We start from the raw sequence: 22,238 nt of genomic DNA, 5'->3' as shown, positions 1-22,238 counted from the left end.
CACAGTTCTGTCTCCCCCAGAACGGGCTGAGCATCACGATGCCCAGGAGATCCTGCAGATTGCCCGGGACCTCGTCCACAAGGTGCAGATGCTCATAGAGAACAAGTGAGGGCTGTGGCCAGGAAGCGGCAGCTGACTGGAGCCTGGACTCCGGGCCCCCGGCCCCCGCGGGCAGAGGCGCAGGGCAGTGCAGCGGAGACTGCCCGAGCCCCAGCCAACCCTGCCTGCCCACCCGTGTTCCTAACAAAGCGTTTGTGAGCCTGGGATCGGACTCTAGGCAGTGCTGGCCCTGCAGGGCAAGTCAGGGGCCTGGATGCCCTCAGGCCAGGGATGGGATGGGAGAGGTTGGCCTCAGGGAGTGGCTCCCCTGGGGGACACCTACTCTGCTCCCCTCTCAAACACCTGGAAATAGCCCCACTGTCACCTGCAGCCTCAGCCCAGACTGCTCCTCCTGGCCTCTCCTAGGTCAGCCTGGGGCCGTATAGATATAACGGGCCGTAGTTGCCTGGCCCCACCTGGCATGGGTCGTGTGGGCAAAGGGACTCTGTGCTGTATCTCTTCTTCGAGTCCTCTTGCAGGCATAGTGCATATGCCCAGCGCAGCCCCAGTGGGGGCAGCCAGAACAGCTGCCGGTTCGGGCATGCGTTCTGGGTGCAGGAGACCTTGAGGCAGTCAGAAGATGCGGGCCCAGTGGGAGAAGCCCACCTCAGCAGCACTGCCACTGCCTTTGGCCACCTGGGGTGACCCTGTGCGCTCCCCAGCCCGTACAGGGCACCTACGTGTACCTGTACAGTTTCACTCTCGCCACCTAGTTCTTGCTTTATGCATTAGATGCCCCCCTGAAAAATGACACTTTTGCCCACTGGATGACCTGGAAACGCAGTGGGAGCATTGCCCTTGAGAGGAATCCCAGGGTGATTCTTTAGGGAGGAAATCCTGTGATAGCCTCCTCTCAGGGACAGGCCCCAGAGCTTTGGGACAGCCCATCGCCTGTCTCAGGCACCCACTGGGTCCCTCAGTCTGGTGGGGGGTGGGGGGGGAGGGGAGGATGCTTGGGTCATCCCTGTTTGTCCCTGGTGAGGAGCAAGGCCAGCCCTGCCTGCCCCATGCTCCTCAGGATGCCAAGAAGCCTGGAGACCCGAAGCCCCCTGGAGGAGCCTCACTCATAGAGATGTCGGGAAGGGCCCAGCTCCTGATCCCAGGCCTAAGCACACTGCTTGCTCTGTCATCCCTACTTGCCCCCCCACCCCTAAACACATAAGGCTAAGGCTCTGCCCTGGGGCCATTCTGCCACAGGGGCCTGTCCAGCAGTCACTTAGGTCTGGAGACTCCCTGCCTTTGAGAAACATGAAAAGGGCCCAGCGGTCCTTGGGCATCCTGCAGTCTCCTCAACCCACCCCTGTCCTGGGCACTGCATGGCCTGTCTGAGGGCCAGCTGCCCCATTGCCTACCCTTGTCCGTGAATCCTCAGCCTCCACCAAGCATGGTGGCCATTGTGTGCCTGCCTTAGTGACTCTGGTTTTGTGAGAAGCAGAGTGTATATGTTTTTTGGTTCAGAAACTATACTCTTCAGTGTTGTTAACAGACCAATAAACACAGCATTTGGCAATCCTTGTGGCTCTGGGGGCTGCTGAGTGGGCAGTGGACACTCACTGGACAGTAAGTGACTTTGTGTACTGGCAAATTCTGGAAGCTCCACAATTGAACTGTACAGAGGGCCAGCCCCACAAGGCAAGGACGGTGAAAAAAGAGAACCAAAGTTTCCAGGAGAGAGGGACCTCAGCTGTGGGCTGGTCAGGAGCAGGGGATAGCTAGACCCCGAATACTCAGTGGGGCGACTTCACCCCAGAGCCAGTGTTCCTATCTCAGACCAACCAATGACTTGACCAGCCTCTGGATGAGTATAGGTCCCTGTCCCACCGCTTCCCCAGCCTGCCTGCCCTCTTGACCAGCTATAATGATGAGTTGGAGCCTGAATTGGAATCTGCAGGAGCTTCCCGGCCCCTCCAGCTGGTGGGGAAGGACCCAGCCCCTCTGGCCCTGGCTCCTGGCCACGGAGCACTCTGCGATGCCTGCTCCAGGATGGGGCATGAGGAAAGTGTCAGGAGGGATCAGACCTGCTGAGGGCCCCACTGGAATAGTAGGTTCCCACCTGTCTTCCCCCACCCTAGAGGGCCACTGCCGCCATCATCAACGGCTCCTGGGAGAGGGCTCCGGCCATCAGCATGTGCTCTGGTCTAGAGGACACAGGCTTTCTGGCATCAGGGCCTGTTATCAACTCAGAGCTGCCAAGGCAAGGAAACTAGTTGGCACAGGGAAATCTGGGTCCAGGGAACCTTATAAACCCCTCAAGGCAACACTTCCCCCACTGTTGCCTGGAGCAGTCTGAATTCCCGGTGCTGTGACTTCACCAAGGCTCCATATAAACTAGCCTGGGAGTGGTCTGGTTCCTTTACATACTCCCACCTTCCTCTCCACCCAGAAGTGTGGGCACTCCCCATCCTCCTGGGTCGGCTTCTAGGACCAGAGGCCAGCAGCCAAAGTGATGGGTCCACGGAGGGCAATGCCACGTGCAGAGTAAGAGCAAGAAGCGCGAGTAGGAACCCCACCTCAGGGAACCCTCCAACCCCTGAAGTCTTCCTCTCACACAGAGCTGCTGAATGGAAGCACCTGGATTCCTAAATCGGGATTTTTGTTTTCTGTTACTCTGATCACAGGCCCCCTCTTGCAGGCTCCAGCTGAGCTGGGGGAGTTTCTGCCTACCCTTAATATACAGTGCTAGCCCCGGGCGCTCAAGTCGGTTAAGCATCCTACTTCAGCTCAGGTCATGATCTCGAGGCTCGTGAGTTTGAGCCCCACATCGGGCTCTATGCTGACAGTTCGGAGCCTGGAGCCTGCTTCAGATTCTGTGTCCCTCTCTCTCCGCCCCTCCCCTGCTCACACCCTCTCTCTTTCATAAATTTTTTTTTTTTAAAGATAGTGATATCCCCGAGATGATACTGGGTCATCACTACCAGGGGCAGAGTCTTCATCTTTGTCCCCAGTGTTTGACAGTGTCTGACACTGAATAGGCACATAGGAAATACTAGTCCTAACCCTAAAGCCTTCCCTAAGGTCAGGGGACTCATCTCTTCCTGGAGCTACCAGCAGGGGGAGCCAGCATCTCGCAAGTGAAAGGACTGGCAGGATTATAGCACAGAGGGACACTGGGCCTGGCCTTTATTGAGCTGGTGCTTCTTCAAGAGAATGGGACCCAAGACATTGGTGACCACTTCCTTCCCTAAGGATAGCCCACCCCAGGAAGAGAAGTGGAGTCCATTCCTCTGGCTGGGGCTGGGAGTGGGGAACGTGTCGCTGGGGCATTCGACAAGGCAGCCTGCCTGGTCTATAGTTGGGCCTCTTCCTTACCTCCCCACTTCCTCCTGAGACAGCCTGCCAAAGGGCTGGTTTCCCCTAAACTGGGAGAGATGTCGTTATAGGGACAAGGGTCTTCCGGGCCCATCTTAGAACATGGTTCTTTGAGTCCTGACCTTCAAACTTCTTCCTCTTTTTGTTCCTTTCCCTTATGGATTCCCCAGATGACCCGTCCTAACTACAACTTCAGAAGTGCATTGCCCTCTAAGAAAGCCTCTCACCCTTCTGCGCACAGGTCTTGAGGCGGTTCCCCTCCACCTTTCCTACTGGAACTTGATAAAGTTCAGGATTCACAACTCTACAGCAGGCCCAGGGCAGGGTGGCACATGTTGGGGAACTCTGCATGGAGTTGACAGATTGGACTGCAGGCTAGCTGTGTGGCCATACCAAGCCACCTCGAACCTGTTTCCTTATCTGCCAGAACAGGGCTAGTTCTTGGCTCGTTTACTCCGCCATGCTTTTAAGAGATGAAACAAGATAGTGTTTGTAAAAATGGTTTTGAGGAAGTATGAAGTATTGCAAAAGTATAAGGAAGACCAGAATTGCAGTCCTCAGAGCCCGTTTAGGATCGAACACTGGCATCAGAACTGGAAGGCCCCAAATCTTCTAAAACTGACCAGCACCGAAGCTGCTCGAGGACCCATGCCCCTCAAATGTCCACAGGGTTAAGAACCCCGATGCTTGCTAGAGGACTTTCCCTAAAAGGCTCTGCCTCCTGTTGCAACAAAGTGACCCAGATGCTGCAGCCTGACAGCCCCATCTCTGGTTTCAGTGCAGGTTTATTTCAGTTTTATATTTTATTCCAGGCAAGTGCTTATTACATGGATAGTATTCATGTCTCAATACCTAAAGTCTTGGAGCATGAACAGCCACTAGAATACAGTTCAATAGTAAAAATACAATATGTACAAAATTAGGGTTTTTGTAGGGTTTTTTTTTTTTTTTTTTTTTTTCCCACACAGCAGATGTATCCAAACACATAAAAATCTCTACAGTCTGGGGTCGCTACGGTTTATATTTCAGGAAACGGAGACACAGTGACCGAGTCCTCACTGTAAACAAGGGCCACCTCTTTAGGGGATGGGGATGGAACCCTGGGATGGGGGAGAAGCTGTTCCTGGAGAGCAGGGGTATGGTGACCCCTAATTCCCCTCCAGGCACTCCCTGCCCTTCTTTGGCCCCCCAAGGAACCAACCTCCCCCTCTCCCCGAGGTAAAGGCTCCCAGCCAGTGAACCACTCTTAACATCAAAAAGTAAAACACGCATGAGAGGTAAGGTGTGTGTGTGTGTGTATGTGTGTGTGTATGTGTGCGCACACGCACGCGTCCCCCAGGCTGGAAAGGCTAGGGAGGGGAGGGGCAGGCGGTCCCACAGGGTGAGGACAGATATGGTCCTGACAGCTCTCAGAGGGGAGATGCCCAAGGAAGGGCTGGGCGGCGGCTGCCCTCTCGGGCACACGGCATCACAGCGTTCACAAACAACAAAAACAACAGCAACAACACCCATCGTCACCAATCTGGACATAGTCATTCGGCACTAGATTCGAAGGCCCCCACTGCTAGGGGTGGGGAGGGGCAGGGGCGGTGAACAGGCGGATGAGGTATCTGTGCAGGCCCGAGAGGCCACTGGTTGACACACTTTCTGGAATGGCCTCAGGATGCAGGGAGGTGAACAGAGCTTGAGAGGGAGGGCAGGTTCCCCAACGTTTCTCTGTTCCCTGGGCGCCAGGCTGATCGGGCTCCCTCTGCTCTTTCGGTTCTAATCACTCAAGGAAGAGTGGAAACTGGTCTCCCCAAGAACCAGGGTGGCAGGTGGTGGCTGCAGGGGCAGGAAGGCAGCGAGCTTGTGAGGTGTGAGTGCTGTGCCGGGATGGGTGTGGGGCTCCCTCTTAGAGGCCTCTAGGGTGTCCACAGGCCCTCCCTTTCCCCACCCCAGGAGAGACAAAGGAGAGCAGTCCCCTGGGAAGTCTCCAGGACCAGGAAGGGACTGAAAGGGGGTTCTTAGGTGTCCAAACCTGTTCAAGACCTTTGCCAGCCTCCTCAGAACACTGCAGGCCACTCCTCCTGCCCCCAGCCTGTCAAAGCAAACTTCACACCTAGGGACACTGGCTTCCTCTCCCCACACTGAAAGGCCATCTTGTGTCCAGGTGGGGAGCCGAGTGCACAACTGAGTGTGTCTGACACAAGGCCACTTGTAATAAATACCCACATAAAAAGAGAAGCCAAAGCGGTCTGCCGAGGCAGAGAAAGAAGCATGCCCCCCCACCACCACACACACAGGCCCCCTCCCTGACTCCCCACCCCAAGCTCAGCCCTGCCCGAGGTCCGACCAAGGACCTTCCTCAGAGGAAAGTTGTGGCACGCAGCAGCCTCCACCGAGTATACACTCAGAACAGCCCACTGGGAAAAAGTGGATGTTCAGGGGGAAAGAGAGAGATGATGGCAGAGACAGGAGTTGGGGCAGGAGTAGCAGCCCTCCTCCCTTCTCTACAGGTCCCCAGAGCAGCAGGGAAGGAGCTTGGTTGGGCCCAGGCCCTGGATTTTTAACTTCCTCAGCAGTGTGGCTTCAGGCACCTGGAACCCAGACCAGATAGCTATTAATCCACTTCTCTGAGGCTGCGGGAGGCACTCAGGCACACCCATCCCTCGGGAGTGCACAGCACTGAGCAGAGGCCAGGGAACCAGGGATGGGGACTGACGGGTCCAGAGAAGCTCTCTCCCCATCCGTACCCAGGCTGGCGGGAGGGGGGGAGGGGCAGGACCGCTAAGCCCTTCCTTCCCAGTCCCCACCCACCTTCAGCCTACCCTCCTGAGGTCAGGAGCCCAGTGGCAAGGATTGGGGCGCTCAGGGAACTTAGCAACAGCACGGGTTCAGTTGTTGATAGAGACTCCTCTTAACTAGCTTCTGCTGTGACGAGCCAGTGACCGCAGCTGGGTTGAACCGTAGGCTGGCGCCCACCTGTGTGGGTGGGACTGCAGAGCAGCCACGTCTTAGGATCTGTCACGTGACTCAGAGCAGAGCACCCCCTCACCCCACGGTACCCAGCTTTCTGGGCCAAGTTGCTTCAGTTCTGCTCCCTCTCCCCGTCCCCTCCAAAGGCCTGGGGAGAGAAGGCCGAGGCTCAGGACAGAGGACCCGGCACTCAGCCACCTCATCAGACAGCAATAGCAGCAGCAGCACAGGAAGGCAGGCAGGGTCGGGGAAGCCGGAGAACACAACACCCACTTCTCACTGGTTGCAGGGGACAAGGTGGGGAGGCGGGAACGGCACTGGAGCTGGCACCAGGCCGGACGAGTGGCACATTCACCAGAGTGTCTCATCAATTTATCAAGTCCTAGTGCAGTGGGGTAACCCCCTGCCCTGTGCCCAGCTCCCTGGGGGGGGGCCCTCCCTCCCCTGGCTCAGAGTCTCTGCACCCCCTTCCCCTAGGAGGCCTGGGGGTGGGTGTGGGTGGGGCGGGCCTTGGCCTGGCTGGAATGTGTGGAGCTGGTGGGTGGGAGAGTGGGGGACAGGTCCCCCTCCCTGCCCCCACTGGGGGCCTCTGAGTGGCCTCATCCTCAAGCCAGCTTGAGTGTGCTGACCGGGAAGGAGGGCATGGTGACCATGGTCACGGGGTTGAGCACTGTCTGGCCCACCAGCTGGGGGTGGTGCACCACCTGAGCCCCCACAGCTGGCTTTGCCATGACAGTGGCTGGGGGTCCCAGCCCCGCTGTGCCATTCACTTGCTGGTGTGAGAGGGTGTGGGCAATGTGGCTCACCGCCACGGGCTGGCTCACTGCCACGGGCTGTGGATACAGGGGCAGCTGGGAGCCGAGGTGGGCCACATGGTTGAGGGTGGCAGGGTGCACTGTGATGTGGCCAATGGGGGGTGTGGCAGGTGCCAGCTGCACAGCAGGGCTGGGGGCCGAGGGGGCAATGTGGGCGATGTGCTTGCCGCCCGGCCCCTGTAGAACGTGGTTCACAGTCTGGATGACTGAGGCGTGGGTGGTGGCCGTGTGGGCGATGACCGTGGAACCTCCACCAGCTGCAGCCACCAGATGGGCTGGAGCGGGCACCAGCGTCTGGGCAGGGGCAGCCGGTGGGGGAGGAGGGGCTGGCAGAGGTGTCTTCTGCTGTGGTGGCGGCTGCTGCCCAGGCAGGTGGACAGGAGACAGGGCCACAGGCTGGGAGTGGGGGTGTGGATGGGGAGGCAGAGGTGCGGGGGCGGTGCTGGGCGGTGGCTTCGGCAGCTCCGGGTGGGGGCGATGGCTCAGTTTAGGTGGGCCCAGGCCGGCCTGATCCTCCTCCATATCCTCGTCTATGTTGTCCTCACCCTCTGTGGGGGGACACGGGGACAGGGACAGGTCAGAAAGGCTCGCGAAACAAGAGGCTGGAGTAGTAGATGCCCCTGGGGTCTGGGGGCATGGAGCTGGGGGGCAAGGGCCTGACCAGGGAGGGGCAGGTGGGGCTCACCAGAGGCCGTAGAGGTGGAGGCCTGGTCGTCCTCCGGCTGGCCAGTCTGCCGAAGCACACGGTCGATCTCCAGCACGTCCATCCACTGGCTCAGCTCATGCTTGAGCTCCGCCAGCCGCTGCTGTGTGGCGATCTTCTCCCGTGCCAGCCGCTCCATCTCATGCTCGTATTCCTTCTCCTTCCTCTTCAGAGACTGGACAACAGCCAAGAGACGGAAGGATACCCTGAGCAGAGGCCACAGGGTCCCCAGTACCGCAATCCCTTCCCGCTGCCACCCTGGCCTCCAGGTCACTTAGCACCCAGGGGCAGTCTGCAGTGATGGGGCCGCGGGGGACCACACCCACTGCTGGTCCATGGCTTTGTCCTGTGAGGCCCTGCATCCTGGGGACTGTGGGCTCTCCAGCAGGCACCATTGAAAAAAAGCACAGATCCAGGCCAGCCCCACTCTAGGATGAAAGCCTTCCCCCACCCCCACATCAACTGTGTCCTGAGGGGCTTCATGGCCTCTGGCTCTATCCACCCTCCTGGCAGCCACCTGCCTCCATTCTGCAGAGGACAGAAGGGTAACAGACTTCTCCGTGACGCTCAAGGCCCCGCCACCACTCATACCATGCTGTCAGTCACCATGCCACAGGCTACCCTCCTTGGAACTCATTCCCCAAAGAACCCCAAACAATCCTGCCCTTTGCTCCACAGCATCATTCACTAGTCTTAACTTCAATGTCCCTGAGGATGCCTCTCAGACTTTGTGGCATGGCCTCCAACCCCCTGAATTTCTTCTTGACCTGCCTCCATCTCATCCCCAGCAGCTGTTGGCTCTGCCCTCTGCTCTGACCTGGGCTACTCTCCGTGGCACCTACCTGTGCTGCCTCTCAACCACACTCTCCATTTTCACCCTGCCCAGAGCCCTCCAGATTCCCCAGGCTGCTGAATGATCGATCCCTAAGCCCTGGAACGTGCCCCTCCTTCCACACCTGTAGCTGAGCTGCACTGACCAAGGAGAAATGGCTCAATGGCACCTCTGACATGGAGCACCGCTGGAGACACTTCTGTCCTTCACCACAGGTTCCACATTGCTCCTGCCCCCATGACACTGATGCCACCCACCTCACTAAGAACACCAACAGGGAGTTCCCTTGTCCACAGAGCCATCCCTGCCTCAACTCCTCCAGGCCCACAGCCTCTTAGGTTCACCACTCATGTTGGTGCTGGATGCCATGCCTCCCAGACTGTGGCACTGCTCCCCTATCAGAAGTGTCTCGAGGGGCATGTGGGTGGCTCAGTCGGTTGAGCGTCCAACTCTTAATGTCAGCTCAGGTCAGGATCCCAGGGTCGTGGGATCAACCGCTCAGCACAGAGCTGGCTCAACATCCTCTCTCTCCCTCCGCCTCTCTCCCCCAGTTGGCATATGTACTTTCTCTCTAAAAAAAAAAAAAAAAAAAAGTGTTTTATATCCCCAAAAGGCCAGCTTGTGTCCTATGCCTCAGCTCCTATCCTCCATGACCTCCTGAAGCTGACACTTTATTAAAACTGACTCCTCTAAGTCTTGGAGACCTCCCTGTTGCCAGTTTCTCTTTGGCCCAGACATGTCAGGAGTGCTGGGTCCACCAAACATGGATACTTTTGCCCTGCTGCATCCTGAGTCTCTTAACCTGAACTATTCCTGAGCTCCTGGCTTCTAAGGCTGGCCGGTTACGGCCAGGTACAGAACCCACCGACTCTTCCTACACCAAACTATCCAGCTTGTCTTAGTTTTCCTCTCTGAACCCGGTCTCACACACAGATGGTCCCTTCTCATCCCTCTACATCATATGTGCTTGTGCTCCGAGACCACATCCGACTCCCACCACCCATCCCATCTCATGCCCTGACCAGTGCATCTTCTTGACCTTGAGCCCTTCTTGGCACCGCACAACACTCTTGAGCATTTAATAAGACTGTCGGGTAGTACTTAATCAGACACTAGCTCATATTATCCCTAAAAGCTTCGTATTTTGTCCTTCTACCTCCATACACACTGTTCCTTGTCCAACGCTGTGAGTAAAGGCAAGGACTGTTTTATTATCAGCTTTATCCCCTGACCCAACCAGTGTCCAGGACAGAATTATGCACATCTTAGCTCCAGGGGAAGGATCTGTGAGGATGTGAGCATGTTGGTTCCCACCTCTATCCTGTCTCTCTGCTGTATCACAGAATCACAGTCACATTAGACATAAGTTTCCCCTGACTCTATTTCTACAAGCAGTTTTATAGCAGCCTTCCTGACTGTTCACTTGTCCCTCTTGGGCATGGCAATGTCTTCAAGTTCGCCCACTAAACTAGGCCCAATTTCCCTACGCTTCCTCGTGCAGCCCCAAACTCCTGTGTTTCTGACCTCACCAGTAAGAAATGCCTCAAACCACTAGTACCTGCCAACACATAACCCAGACACAACCATGCAATGTTCTGGCCTGAAACCTGGTAGTTTTACAATTCTGCTAGCAGTCCCAGGCCACACACAGCCTTCTCTATCCTGGTTTTGAGATTTAACCTGTTTCCCTCTATATTTCTGCCAGAAAGATCCCTCCCTCACACACACACACACACACACACAGCTGGCTTCTCACCTGGCTCTACCCTGAGAGGCCAGTGCTGGACATGACATCAGATGAGGCCATATCAATGATGGGGCCTGTGGTGAGTCAGCTCTCACTTGAACCTGGCTGCTGGGGGCTGGAAGTGGTGTCCTGAACTCTACCTACCAGCAGGAAGAGTAGATTTCTGACTTAGGGAGAAACTCAGAGGCCAAAACCTCTTTTTCTTACCCAGCTCAGTTATCCACAGGCCTAGAGGCCCCCGGAAAGTTTCTCCAGGGTCCAGCTTTTGTCCACATTGCTTCATTTTAAACATACTTCCTAAAACTGCTTGGATGCATAGTTTGGTACCTGCCTATTCCTCTTCCTGTTTTTGTCCACCTCACTGTGGCTTTCTTAAAATCTTCCACGCCACTCTGAGTCTGGCTGGGAGCTACAGCCTTCCCCCCTCAGCAAACAACGAATGCTTTCAGTCTACACACCTTATTGGTCTCTCTACTATTCCATTTTGACTCCTATCTAGTGCCCTGCTGCCCCCCCCCCCCAGCCCCTGGCCCATCTCTACTCTCCACGTGGTAACCCCCACGGCCACCTTTAAGTTCCAAAACTGAATCCTGCTCCCTCTTGCTGGAGAAATTTCAGCCTGAGCTGGGCTTTCTGCCCTCTGCTTTGCCCAGGTCACCCTGGAACCTTCAGGTCTCAGTTCAGATGCCCCTTCCTCAGCAACAACCTCCGGCACTCCTCAAAACAGATCCTCTGATCCCTGTCCCTATTACATTCTCATGGCACAGTATTTATAATCTGCCACCAAGACCAAACCTATGAAGACAGACCCACGCTTATTTCTTTGGTCCCTGCTTCATCCTCAGAATCAGACACAGAGCTGTCCAAAGTACCTGAGTGAATAAACGAATGAGACTGAGGATTGAGATAGCCTTGTAACTTTTGTTTCTGCTTCCATTACCAGCCCCAGGACAAATTTCTCTTATGAACAGCCTGGGTACACCTCACACCTCGCTGCCTCCTCAGCCCAGGCTCATGTCTGCTGGTTCTACTAAGTCTCTATTTCTGATTTATTTTCAAATCCAGGTATCATTGCAAGCAAGGCTTTCCTAAGTATGTGTCTATAAAGTGGAATGTGCCATCCTATTCTTTCTACTTCTCAAGAATTATTAAGTTGGTGTTTATAGAGGACCAATCTGAACATTCCTATGATGAAGATGCTACTATTTCTTCCCATTTAGCAAAATGGCAGTACAAAAGAAACTGAGAGTCATAAAAAACGTCACAGCATTTGGACAAGGATTTGCTTCCAGGACACATAATTGCCTATGACTGAAGGACCGGGAACATTCTCAAGCCCAAGTTCTGCAAAAATATGTCAGAAGTAGGCCTCCTGGAGACCCTCCGAAGCCGACCCCCTCGGGCCTCTCCTCTTTCTAAGCCAGTCAGGCCAACAGCGAGGCCCCGCCCCTCCCAGAGCACGCGCGCACCCACGCGGACCCGGCCTTGCAGCGTCACTCCCTGCCGGCTGCACCCTCCCCTCGGAGCACGGAAGCCCCGCCCCCACCCCGTTTCCACCAATCTTCGAGCCCGACCCCTCCCCTCCAGGGTGCCGGGAAGCGGCCTGGAGGCGCGCCAGCCCCTCCCCCTCACCCGCAGGGCGGGCGGAAGGGCGCGCGTTCGCGGGAGCTTGGGAGGGAGCAGACGGCTGGGAGCAGTCGCGAAGCAGCGCCTCCGCCCCCTGAACAAGTCAGGCTCCGGTTACCTCAGGGCTGTGACCCCGCAGTACTGGCCGGGGGAGGGGTGGCGCCCGGCCCCGGCTCAAAGCTCGGTCAGATCCTCTTTGCTACCCTTCCCACAGGAACCTTAATGCTGCCCGACCCCCCAGCTGTCGAAGCGCGCCGATAGGGGGACCGCAAGCTGCCCCCGCCCCCGCCAGGCAGGGAGCCCTAAGTCCCTCCCACTCCCCAACGGCTCCATTCGGACTCCGTCTCCGCGGCAGCCGAGCGTGGCCGCGCGCCCCACCCCCACAGCCTCCTTTCCGGCACGCGGAACCCTCGGCCGGTTTCCAAGGAAACCGAAACACGGGGCCGTCATGGCAACTGTCTTATCTGGAGGGCGCCCCCCACCCCGTACTGCAGAGGGAAGCCAATGTCCAAAGAGGGGAGGTCCACACAGACAGGAGGGCCCCTTGAAAAGGGGTTTTTAAAATCCCAGGCATGAGGAGAGCCTAATTTTTGAAGGTTCGGCGACCCGAGGACTGGTTACTCAGACATTTCCACAGCCTCCAGGATTAACCCCCAAAATTGAGTCGTGGCACCTCAATGCGCTCACTGGAAGGCTCTTAACCCTTTGGGGGTAAAACGGGGTGGGGCCTCACCGGCGCGCCGCCGCGTGCAAGGAGCCACGCCCAGGGGACTCCCCACCCCATCACGAGCGACAGATTCTCGGGCTAAATCCGGGTTCCCGCCCAGGCACTGCGGGCGGGCTGGAGGCGCCGGGGCGGCTCCACGCCCTTCTCACCCGCGGGGGCACTAAGAGCGCCAGGCTGTAACGCGGGCCCGGGCACCGGGTCTGAAAACCGAGCTGCGGAGACGGCGCAGATGGCGGGGCTCCGCGGGGCGGCCGAACGGGAAAAGGGGGGGGGCGGAGAAGGGAACGCCGCGGCCGCCCTCCCCCGCGCACGCGCGCCCGTCCTCCCGCCCCCTCGCGGGCGGGGAGCCCCGCTGACGTCAGCCGGGCCATGTGCTCAGCGCCCGCGTGGAGGCGGGCGGGGGAGCGGGAGAGGGAGCGAGGGCGGGGCGGGGCCGCGGCGAGGGGAAGAGGGCGGGAGGAGTGAGGAGGAAGCTGGCGCAGAGGCCGCCGCCCGCCGTCCTCTCCGCCGCGCTTCCCTCCCCCGTACCTGGATGTACCGCAGCGCCGTCCGCAGCACACTCAGATTCGACGTCTTCTTGTCGTCCACGTTGGGGATGTTGCGCTTCAGGGTCTCAAAGCATTCTTTCAGATGGGCCCTCCTGGGGAGAGGGAGAGGCGCCAGTTAGCCAGCGCCTGGGGGGCCGGGGGCCAGGGCGGGGAGGGAAGGCCCCAGGAAAACAAGGGTGGGACCTGTCCCCGGAGCGGGCAGGGGGAGCCCAGAGACACACACGCACGCACACACACCTGTTCTTCTCCAATTTGTTGTGGACTTCTCTGGTTCCGATCCTGAAACCCAGACAGACAGGAGGCTTAGGGAGGAGGGCCCAATTAGGTGGCCTTCCCGCCCCCTGCCCCCACTCCCCAAATGTCACAGGCATCTTGCCCCCCACATTCTCTGTACAAAAAGCAGCAATGGGAGATGTTCACCCTGTTCAGATGTGCTTATACTCCCTGGAGGGCACACGTATGCTCGTAATTCACAACCCATTAACCCTCCATCCTGCCCCTTCCACCTAAGAGGAGATATAAGGTCTCCTGGGGCTCAGAGAAATAGCCAGTTGACCCCAGCCCTCACCCAAGAGTTCCCCAATCCAATACTCTGTCCAAAGGCTTGGAAATGCCATCGGCCCATCCTTGAGGGGGTCAGAGGACACAGAAGCCTGAGAAAACAGAGGGCAATGGCCATTCCCCACTCCCAGGGTGGGGACAGGCACAGGCACAGTGCAAACTGTCCAAATAAAATACCGTGCTTCTCAGATAGGGAGGTAGGACATAGCTTTGAAGGACTGGCTCAGGAGAGGGCGGGGGGGGGGGGGGGGGTACTTTCTCTTCCACACACAGCCCAGGATTCGGGCAGTTCTCCACCCCACCAGCCCAGACTCTGCCACACCTCACTCACCCCCCAGGCCTCTTCTTCTGTTCGCTGGATTTGACTTCTTCTGCTGGTGCCAACTTCAGGGTCCCAAGAGTAGGTGGGGGTGGCTGCTGGGGGGCCAGCTGGGGCTGGACTCCAGGGTGTGGTGCTATGGTCAGGATAGGGGTGGGGAGGGGCTGCAGAGGCTTAGGGCTGCCAGTGGGCGGAAGGGTGGTCTTGGAGTCCGGCAGCAGGGGAGCAGGGGTGGGCACCTGTGGCCTGGTGGGCAGGGGGGCAGCCTCCTTAATGCTGAGTCCAGGGGTGCTAACCAGGGCTGGCTGGCGGGGCGCCAGGGGCAGAGGCTGGGCTGCAGGAGGCAGTGGTGGGGGTGGGGGCAGAGGTTGAGGAGAGTTGGTCACTACTGGAATAGGAATGACAGTCAGTGGGGTGGGGGTGGCAAGTGGGGGTGGGGGTGCTGGCGGGGGTGCCGGAGGGGACAGAGGTAGGGGTGGTGCTTCAATGCGGGGCTCCTCCACGGGCAGGGCATGGGCCAGCCTGGCCAGGCTGCTGGCCTTCTTCTGCTCCTGCTCCCTCTCCCGCTCCAAGCGAAGCCGCTCCTGCTCCTCTACGCAGAGAGAACACAAGGGGTTTTCTCAGTGGGCCAGCAGTCCTGGGTCCCAGCTTCTGAAGTCTTCCAACCATAACACATCCTCTGACCCTGTCCCAGTTAGTGCTCAGTGACACCCCCGCTCAGCCTGAGACACCACAAATCCCCATCCACAACCAGACAGGCACTGGGGTTAAGTGCTGGGGACACAGCGGCGAACAATTAAAACAGACCTAGTCTCTGCGTTGGGGAGCTCAAGGCCTAGAGGCGTTGAGGGGAAGGACAAGTTACAGAGGATAACAACCCAGGCTGAGAGAGGAGAGGGGCTGTGGAAAGACAGAGCAGGGGCTGTCAGAGAGGATGCTGGAGGTCTGGCAACCTGAAAGTTCAGAGGTTAGGCTGGTGATGAGCAGGAAAGTTCAGGAACAAGGCTGAGGGGAATGGGGTGATAGATAAGGTGGGCAGAGGCCAGTCAGCAAAGACCTCACAGGCTACCAGAGAAGAATGGGGGGGCGGGAGGTAGGTGGATCATAGCTTCTGGGGAAGGCCTTCGAAAGTATTTACCAAGTACTTTCCAGAGGGCAGGCGGCACCTCCACTTCACAGATGAAATAAATTAGCTCAGAGAGGCAAAGTGATTTGTTGAGGACCACACAGCAAGTCACAGGTATTACTGAAACTACACCCAGCCAGGAATCCAGACACCCGGCGTATACCTATACTTGCTGTGTCAGCATCTGCTCACTAGGTGTCTGTACACACACACACACCTGTGGATCCTCACAAGAGTCCACACCACAGGCAGGGCAGGGACATCAGCTTCAGTTCACACATGAGGAAATCAGGCCCAGGACTCCCAGGCCAGGTCCCAGTGTCTGATTTCCTCAGAGACCTTCTCTGCCCTTTGTGGTGCTAGAACTCATCGTTCCCACATCCCTCTTGTCCCCACCACCAGCGGGACAACCAGGAAGCAAAGAGGCAGGCGGGAAAGAAGGGCAGCCTCGCACCGGTCAGTTCAGCATCTCTGCTGAAAGACCTGCTGCCAGGTGAGGCCTGCTCAGGAGCTGGCTGAGAACACCCTTCCTGATCCAGAAGCACCTCTCCATCTCCACCCAGCCCCATGCTCTCTGGGCCCCACCATTCAGGTTCCCTGGCTACAGGGCTGGGCAGGATCTCTGGGGAGCAGCTGTAGCCCCCAGGCCAGGGAGCAGGCTGGTCCACCAGCCCTCCTGCCCATCCCGGATTGGCCACACTGCTGACTGACTGAGCTGACAGCAGTAGCGGGCAGACACGCCCCAAACACACCACCCCACGGTGGGTGGGGTTGGGGGTGGGGAACAAGGTTGGCTAAGAGCCCCTTGTGGAGGAGGGCATCAACCCCACACTGGCCTTTGGGGCTCAGGGCCCCAGAAAACCTGAGGCCTCAGGGCCCTTTGGCCAACCAACAATTTGAGTGTGAGCCAGGCCTGCTCCAGGCCCCTCCCTCCCGCAGGGGAGAAGAGGCGAAGGAGGAAGTAGAGAGTGTTGTGAGAGGGGAAGCACTCGGCGGTTTCCCAGCAGCACGGGGCCTCTTCCGTATCTCCCCTGCCCTTCTGGAAGGGGAGCTGCCAGGCCGGTGTGGGCCTGCTCCAATGAGGGGAGGCATTGGTCTCCCAGGCCTTCCAAAGGCCCTGGTTAATATTACAGCTCCGGGGAAAGCCAGCTCTCTGCTCTCCAGCTTCCCAGAGACTACACTGGCAAAGAGTTCCACCTACCACCTACCCAGTCCACCCCCCACCCATCCCCAAGGCAAGGCCCTGGAGGTCAGGGCCCAACACAGCCCACCTTCATTCCTTTGAGCCAGGGCCCAAACTTTCACAGGTGTGGGGGTCGGTGTTCCATTCTCCCATTAGCAGTGGGACAGAGGGGACCCCAAGCCCCAAAGACAGGTGTCCTGGGAACTCAGCCTGAAAGTAAAACTCATTCCCCATATTTTAAAGTAACTCCACACAGCTGGTCCAGGAGATGGCAACCTCCTTCTCACCTACCCTCTCTTCCAGAGCCAGGCAGGTACCAGGAAGGACCCAGGTGAATGTCCAAACTCTATCACACCTGGATTGGCATGAGAAATCTTGACTGGTGGCGAAGAAGAGGGGGTGTCCCAAGCCAGATCCAGCCCACCAAAGCTTCCTGCCTCCTCCCCACCAGCAGCAACCCTCCTCCTATGCCCTGGGGAGGGGGAAACCCAGTGGGGACAGCAAAGTGGCAGTCACTCAAGGGCCTCCCTCAAGAATACAGGTTTAGACTCTTTAAAATAATGCACCTATGCAGCACTCCCAAACATGAATGCACTCTGACACCCTCCCTGGGCTCTGCCCAGAGGCTGGCCCCAGGGAAGTTAGCCTGACCGTTCTGGGTTGATTCAGGGGCCACAGCAGGCTCAGGGCTGGGACCTGAGGAATCTACACTAGGTAGCCCCCATTGTTCAGGAGTCCTCCCCTTCTTCATGCTAATAGGGAGCTAAATACATAAGGCAGCCCCCCCTCCCCTCCCAGGGTGTAAGTAGGTCAGGTAGAAGAGGCTCCCATTTGAGCTACCTCCATGAATGCTGGAAATGACCAGACCCCCTCCCCCCCCACCTGACCACCAGGATGGCCTCTCTTTCCTCTCACACACACATGTGCACACACATCCTCAGGTTCATCACGTGAGCAATCTGGCTGGTCTAGGTCAGGAAATCCACCCTTGAGATTGAACCAGGGCATGGACAACAGGATCCCTGTTCAGAGCTGCTCATCAGGTACATACCCAGGAAAGCAGTTCTGGTCAGCAGGTCCACACACCACCCCTTTGCTCCCATTTTTCCCACCCCAAGTCAGAGGACAGAACCTCAAGGAGGAGAAAAAAAATATGAATTTGAGATTAACCACTGTGGCCAGGTCTAGCCATCTGTATGTGAGCTTTTGGAGTAGATGTGGCTTTGCACCATCCATCCCCTAAGACCTCCTGCCACGCGAAGAAGGACCTGTGACTGGTCAGTTAAACTAGGCCTCTACTCAGCTCCCTGCCCTCAGTTCTCACCACGTGGGGGAGGGGCGCTCTCTCGCGCGCGCGCCCGCGCTGTCTCTCTCTCTCTCTCTCTCTCATCACTGTCCTTCTTACAGCCAGCTCTGGCCTTATTATTTGGGAAAGGGTGGAAGAGAAGAGGGCACAGGGTCTTCTCCCCTTCCCCAGAAGGCCAATCAGCCTGAAGGTAAAACGAAGGTGATGTGAGTGTTCCCTTGGGGCAACAGCAGGGTCAACCCTGTTCACCTCTAGCACAGTGCCTGATGCGCGGCAAGGACACAATAGGTACTCCTGAATTGCACTGTGTTGATGGTGGCAGCAGGTGACTCAAGTCTCTCCAATTCTTGTGCACGCTGCCCTCCCCTCCACGCCCAGTCGCTGGGCTTGAAAGCAGGACATTCTCGGCCACCACCAGTACTGTCAGGGCCTGGCCCTGCTCAGGACCCCGAAAACAAGGGGGAGGGGCACGTGGGCTGATGTCCTGGCCCATCAATTCCGCAAAATCCAAGCATGTCAGTCTCACATATCTCGAGTGGCTCCTGACCTTGAGAGGCCTGTCGGCCGGGTTGGCCGGGCGGACCCGCTGCTCCCCCGCCCCTGGCCCGCTGCTGCTCCCCCCACCCCACCCCCTCCGCCGCTGCCGCGGCACAAGCTAGCTGCAGGGCGCGCGCGCACACAACACACACTACTACCTCCTGCATGACTCATCATTGAAGCAACAATAGGCAGAGAGAAAGGAAAGGAGGGCGAAGCACTCTCTCTACCACAACCAACTCGGCAGAAGGGTTGGGGAGGGGAGGTGGAGGGGACAGGAGTCCCCGGATACTGCACACACACCGATCCGGGTCCGAGGCCCTCGCAATGGTCCGGAAAACGGAGGTGTTTACCTCCAACCCCTATTCCTGACCCTGAAGCCTGGGACCACCGACAGGGCGGGTGGGACGGAAAGCATCTGAAATCTTCCTTTCCTGTCGAGGGAACGTCAAAGTTTGCCCCTTCTCAAGCCTGGTTCACTCCACAATGTGGCCAGGGGTATTGTCAGGAGGTCCTGGTGAGAACGTTCCCCCAAACGTCAGTGGGAATATGTGAGCTCTAAATGTCCTGTCGCCTTGCAAGTCTGAGGGTTTCCCTTGCCCCAGGATCAAAAACAGGAGGTTAGGGAGAGAATGGACAGGTGAGTTCGGCGGCTCCTCCTTCCAGCGCACAGGCTCTCCCGGGGAGGTGCCCGGCGGCCGGAGCCAGGGCCCAACCCGGCGCAAGGCCACTCGCCAGCCCCGCCCAGGCCCCGCCCCCGGCCCAGCGCGAGGCAGCCGGGAGGGGCCGGGCCGCTCCGTCCCCAGCGGGAGTGTCCCCCGTGCACGTGGTCGGAGGCGGGGCCTGTCCACGTCACCACCCGGTGTAACCAACGGGCTTGGAACGCAGGCACACGCAACATTCCAGCCGAGAGCGGGTTTGGAACGCGCAGACACGCCACATTCCACACCGGCTAAAGTGGGGCGCAGCAAGGGGGGCCCGGGGACTGCCCCCAGCGACCTGCAGGCCTTTTCGCAGACACCCAATCAGCCCGGCTCTCACCCAAATCCCTGAAGCGCGACCCAGCCCAGCTCTGGGAGGCGGGGTCAGGCGGGGCTGGCCTGGATCATAAGACACGCGATGTCATTTCATTCTGCAAAGGCCGCCTCCGCCCCAAGCGGCGCGTAGATCGTCCAGAAGCGCCCCCCGCACCCTTCCCACAGGGCCAGGGAAGCCGGGGAGCCGCTCGGCGTAGAGTAATTCCCACCCCCCACTCCGTTACACACACGCCCACTCGTGTGCACTATACACTCGCCCGTGTACACGTCCGTTCATCCGCTCTCCTCGAGGCTCACATCACAATCCCCTCTGCACACACGCACGCACACGCGGGTCTGCCACCCCCACGCAACACCATTCCGCACCCCACCCCCCACCGGCTCACACATCCTCAGCTCTACCGAGGGCGCCCCTGGCCCACGCGAAAGAAGCCCCCACGAAAGGTGCACACCGGGTGGCAGGCAGCTGAGGTGGCGCCCACAGGAGCCGGGTCCCTCACTGAATGTTAATGTATTCATTAATTAATTTTACTGCCCCCAACACTCCTCTCCAGGCGGCGGCTCTTGTGCGAACCTTGCGCTGCCCGGCTTCGCGGGCCGCTCGGGAGGGGGTCGTGTCCGCGGTTTCGCGTGGGCTCGGAGACCAGGGTCGCTCGTCTCCCCTTCCCCGGTGCCCCAGGGGCCCAACCCGGCCGCTCACCACGTGCTCTCTGTTGTTGCTGCGCTTGCCATTCCAGGAAGCGGGCCGCCTCCAGTAGCGTCTCTATGCTCATCGCGCCGAGAGCTGCCGGGGGCGCGCCGGGGCCGAGACTGCGGCCCGCGAGCCGGGCACAGGTCAGGCTGGCGGGCAGGCAGGAGGGAGGGATCACCTCCGGGGGGCGACAGGGCTGGGCGGCGCAGCGCACTCCGCAGGGAAGAACGGGAGAGCACGGAGACAAAAATTAATGTTTCCCAAAATATTTGCAAAATATAATTTGCAAATTTTAAAAATTTTGATGCAAAAAAACAAAAGGCAGCACTGCCTCCCTCCTTCCCCTCCCTCTCTTCTTCCCTTCAGATGCCTCCCGCCCCGCGGCCCCCGGGAGTCCCGCCGACAAGAAAAGGCTTTGCAACAAGATGGCGAGGAGGCACCGACACACACAACAAGGGAAGGAGCCGCGCTGCCCCCGGCCGCCGCCCCCGCTACTACACCGGGGCCGCAGCCAAAGCCCGGACCGGAGCCCCCGCCCGCAGGGCCGCGGCGTCTCAGGAAGGGAGGGGCGGGGTCCCGAGCGAGCTGGCCCCGCCCACTACAGACGGCGCGCGCACACGTGGCCGGGGTGGGGGTGGGAGAATCTCCAGCCTCGTTCGCGCCCTGCATTTCCGCTTTCTCTCCTCGCCCCGCCCCGATGGCAAGCCACAAGTTGAGCAAGGGCTGCGTGTTGCGGTCTTTCACAACGAAATTTGTCCTGCTGGAGGAAAGGAAGGGTGGAGAATTTAAGACTTAAGTTAGCTCAAATAAGGATATTCCAGGTCAGGGAAACCTTAGGATGGTACAGACTGGCCTGACCCCAGGGTCTCCGCTCCCTACCCACACGTGACCTAATTCCTGCAACCATCCGGCTGTCGCAATTCCCCCGGGATCCGCCCGTGGGCGGAGCTGACGGCAGGACTCTGCCAGAGAACAGCCGGAGGGAGCGGAGTGGCGATCCGGTTCCGCGTTTTGTCTCCGTTCCTCCCCCCGCAGTGCGTTCGCATCCTATTAGGCGACGTCACCGGGCCGCGGGCCAATGGGCGGGCAGGACAACACGGCATGGAGCAGCTCCACATGGACACCCCGCGCCGCCAGCCTTCCGTTTAAAGGGCCAGTGTCTAACACGGTCACATTCGTGGGTGCGGATGGGTCCACTGTAAGAACGGAGGGTGGGACGCTGAGAGGGAAATTCCGCAGTTGTGCCCTGGCCGACCCTTTACTTTTCACCACCTTCCCTTTAAAACCAAGTCTCTCTCTTTTCTTCCCCTAAATTCTTGTCTTTGTCCACGCGTGTCGAACTGTGCCACCCACAGGCCACCCTTTGAACTGGGGCCGGGGCGGGGGCAGTTAAGGCAAGGCGTCCACAGCCCAGACTAAGGGGGCGTGGCTCAAATCGGGAACAACAACGTGGAGGGCGGAAGCCTGGCCCTGCCAGCCGCTGGGCTAGTGAGACCGCTGGCGGGGCTCGGGGTCCGGACGCAACGCCCGGCCTCGACCGAGCTCACCCAGAGGGCGGGACCCCCGGCTGGCGCTTGCTGCCGCCTCTTCTAAAGCTCCGGTTTGGAGGAGCCTCCGGGTACAATCAGAAAGTTAGACTTTGTCAATTTACCCCAAACCTCTCATTTTGCAGATAAGGAAACTGAGGCCCAGAGATGAGAAAGGACTTGTCGAAAGTCACTCACTATTCACCCCCCATAGGGAGGAGCATTTATCCCTGACCCCGTGGACGACTCTTTTGTGAAGGCAGTTCTGGGGCAGGGTACCGAATTCGAAAAAAATCATGGAGGAATATCAAACTGCCCGCATGGGAAGTGGTCTGCCCACTTAATATATGGTAATCGGGGCCTCCAAAATCTTCACCTGAAACCCTGCTGTTCTGCTTCTTTGGTTCGGGCCACACAAACCCCAATGGTACAGTTGGTAGCAATACAAAGCCCGGCTGAAGGCACTTTTGCAGCACCCTGGACCATGTACAGCTCTGCTGCTCCAATGCCTCAAAGCCAGCAGTCCTACGGCCCCCAGGTCCTAGTCTCAGATTCCTTTCTTTGCTACCGGTTCGAACAGAGGGGGGC

At 58.5% G+C, this 22,238-nt stretch overlaps 2 protein-coding genes across 5 annotated transcripts in view; one reads left to right on the top strand and one right to left on the bottom strand.

Annotated features, from left to right (window-relative positions):
- The window catches only part of SGSM2 (small G protein signaling modulator 2), a 38,405-nt gene extending 34,075 nt beyond the window's left edge, over positions 1 to 4,330 (top strand). For 2 of the 4 annotated variants that reach the window (XM_086686334.1, XM_086686338.1), the window contains one exon: positions 21 to 1,611. In XM_086686334.1, coding sequence (XP_086542460.1) covers positions 21 to 109 — 89 coding nt within the window. In that variant the 3' untranslated portion in view covers positions 110 to 1,611. Of the gene's footprint in view, positions 1 to 5; positions 1,612 to 3,578 lie in introns of those variants that run through there. The other 2 variants (XM_086686335.1, XM_086686333.1) reach the window with 2 other exon arrangements.
- On the bottom strand, positions 4,176 to 20,613 carry MNT (MAX network transcriptional repressor). The gene is made up of 6 exons (XM_086686349.1): positions 20,134 to 20,613; positions 14,257 to 14,836; positions 13,602 to 13,643; positions 13,345 to 13,456; positions 7,867 to 8,059; positions 4,176 to 7,729 (listed from the first exon to the last, which is right to left on the bottom strand). Exons 1-6 carry the CDS (start codon positions 20,204 to 20,206, stop codon positions 6,972 to 6,974), a joined length of 1,758 nt encoding a protein of 585 aa, XP_086542475.1. The 5' UTR covers positions 20,207 to 20,613; the 3' UTR covers positions 4,176 to 6,971.
- Positions 20,614 to 22,238: the final 1,625 nt, after the last annotated feature.

This window comes from Puma concolor, chromosome E1, assembly GCF_028749965.1.
Source record: "Puma concolor isolate L17-30 chromosome E1, mPumCon1.1.hap2, whole genome shotgun sequence".
Classification (NCBI taxonomy): Eukaryota; Metazoa; Chordata; class Mammalia; order Carnivora; family Felidae; genus Puma; species Puma concolor.
The sequence above is the reverse complement of the archived record's forward strand: the minus strand, read 5'-3'. Positions and strand labels throughout refer to the sequence as shown.

Coding starts and splice junctions, on each gene's coding strand:
- MNT (XM_086686349.1), bottom strand. CDS start 20,206: ATGAGCATAGAGACGCTACTGGAGGCGGCCCGCTTCCTGGAATGGCAA. Junction 14,837..20,133: donor GCAACAACAGAGAGCACGTG/GTGAGCGGCCGG, acceptor CTCTCTGCGTAG/AGGAGCAGGAGCGGCTTCGC. Junction 7,730..7,866: donor CTCCACCTCTACGGCCTCTG/GTGAGCCCCACC, acceptor GTCCCCCCACAG/AGGGTGAGGACAACATAGAC.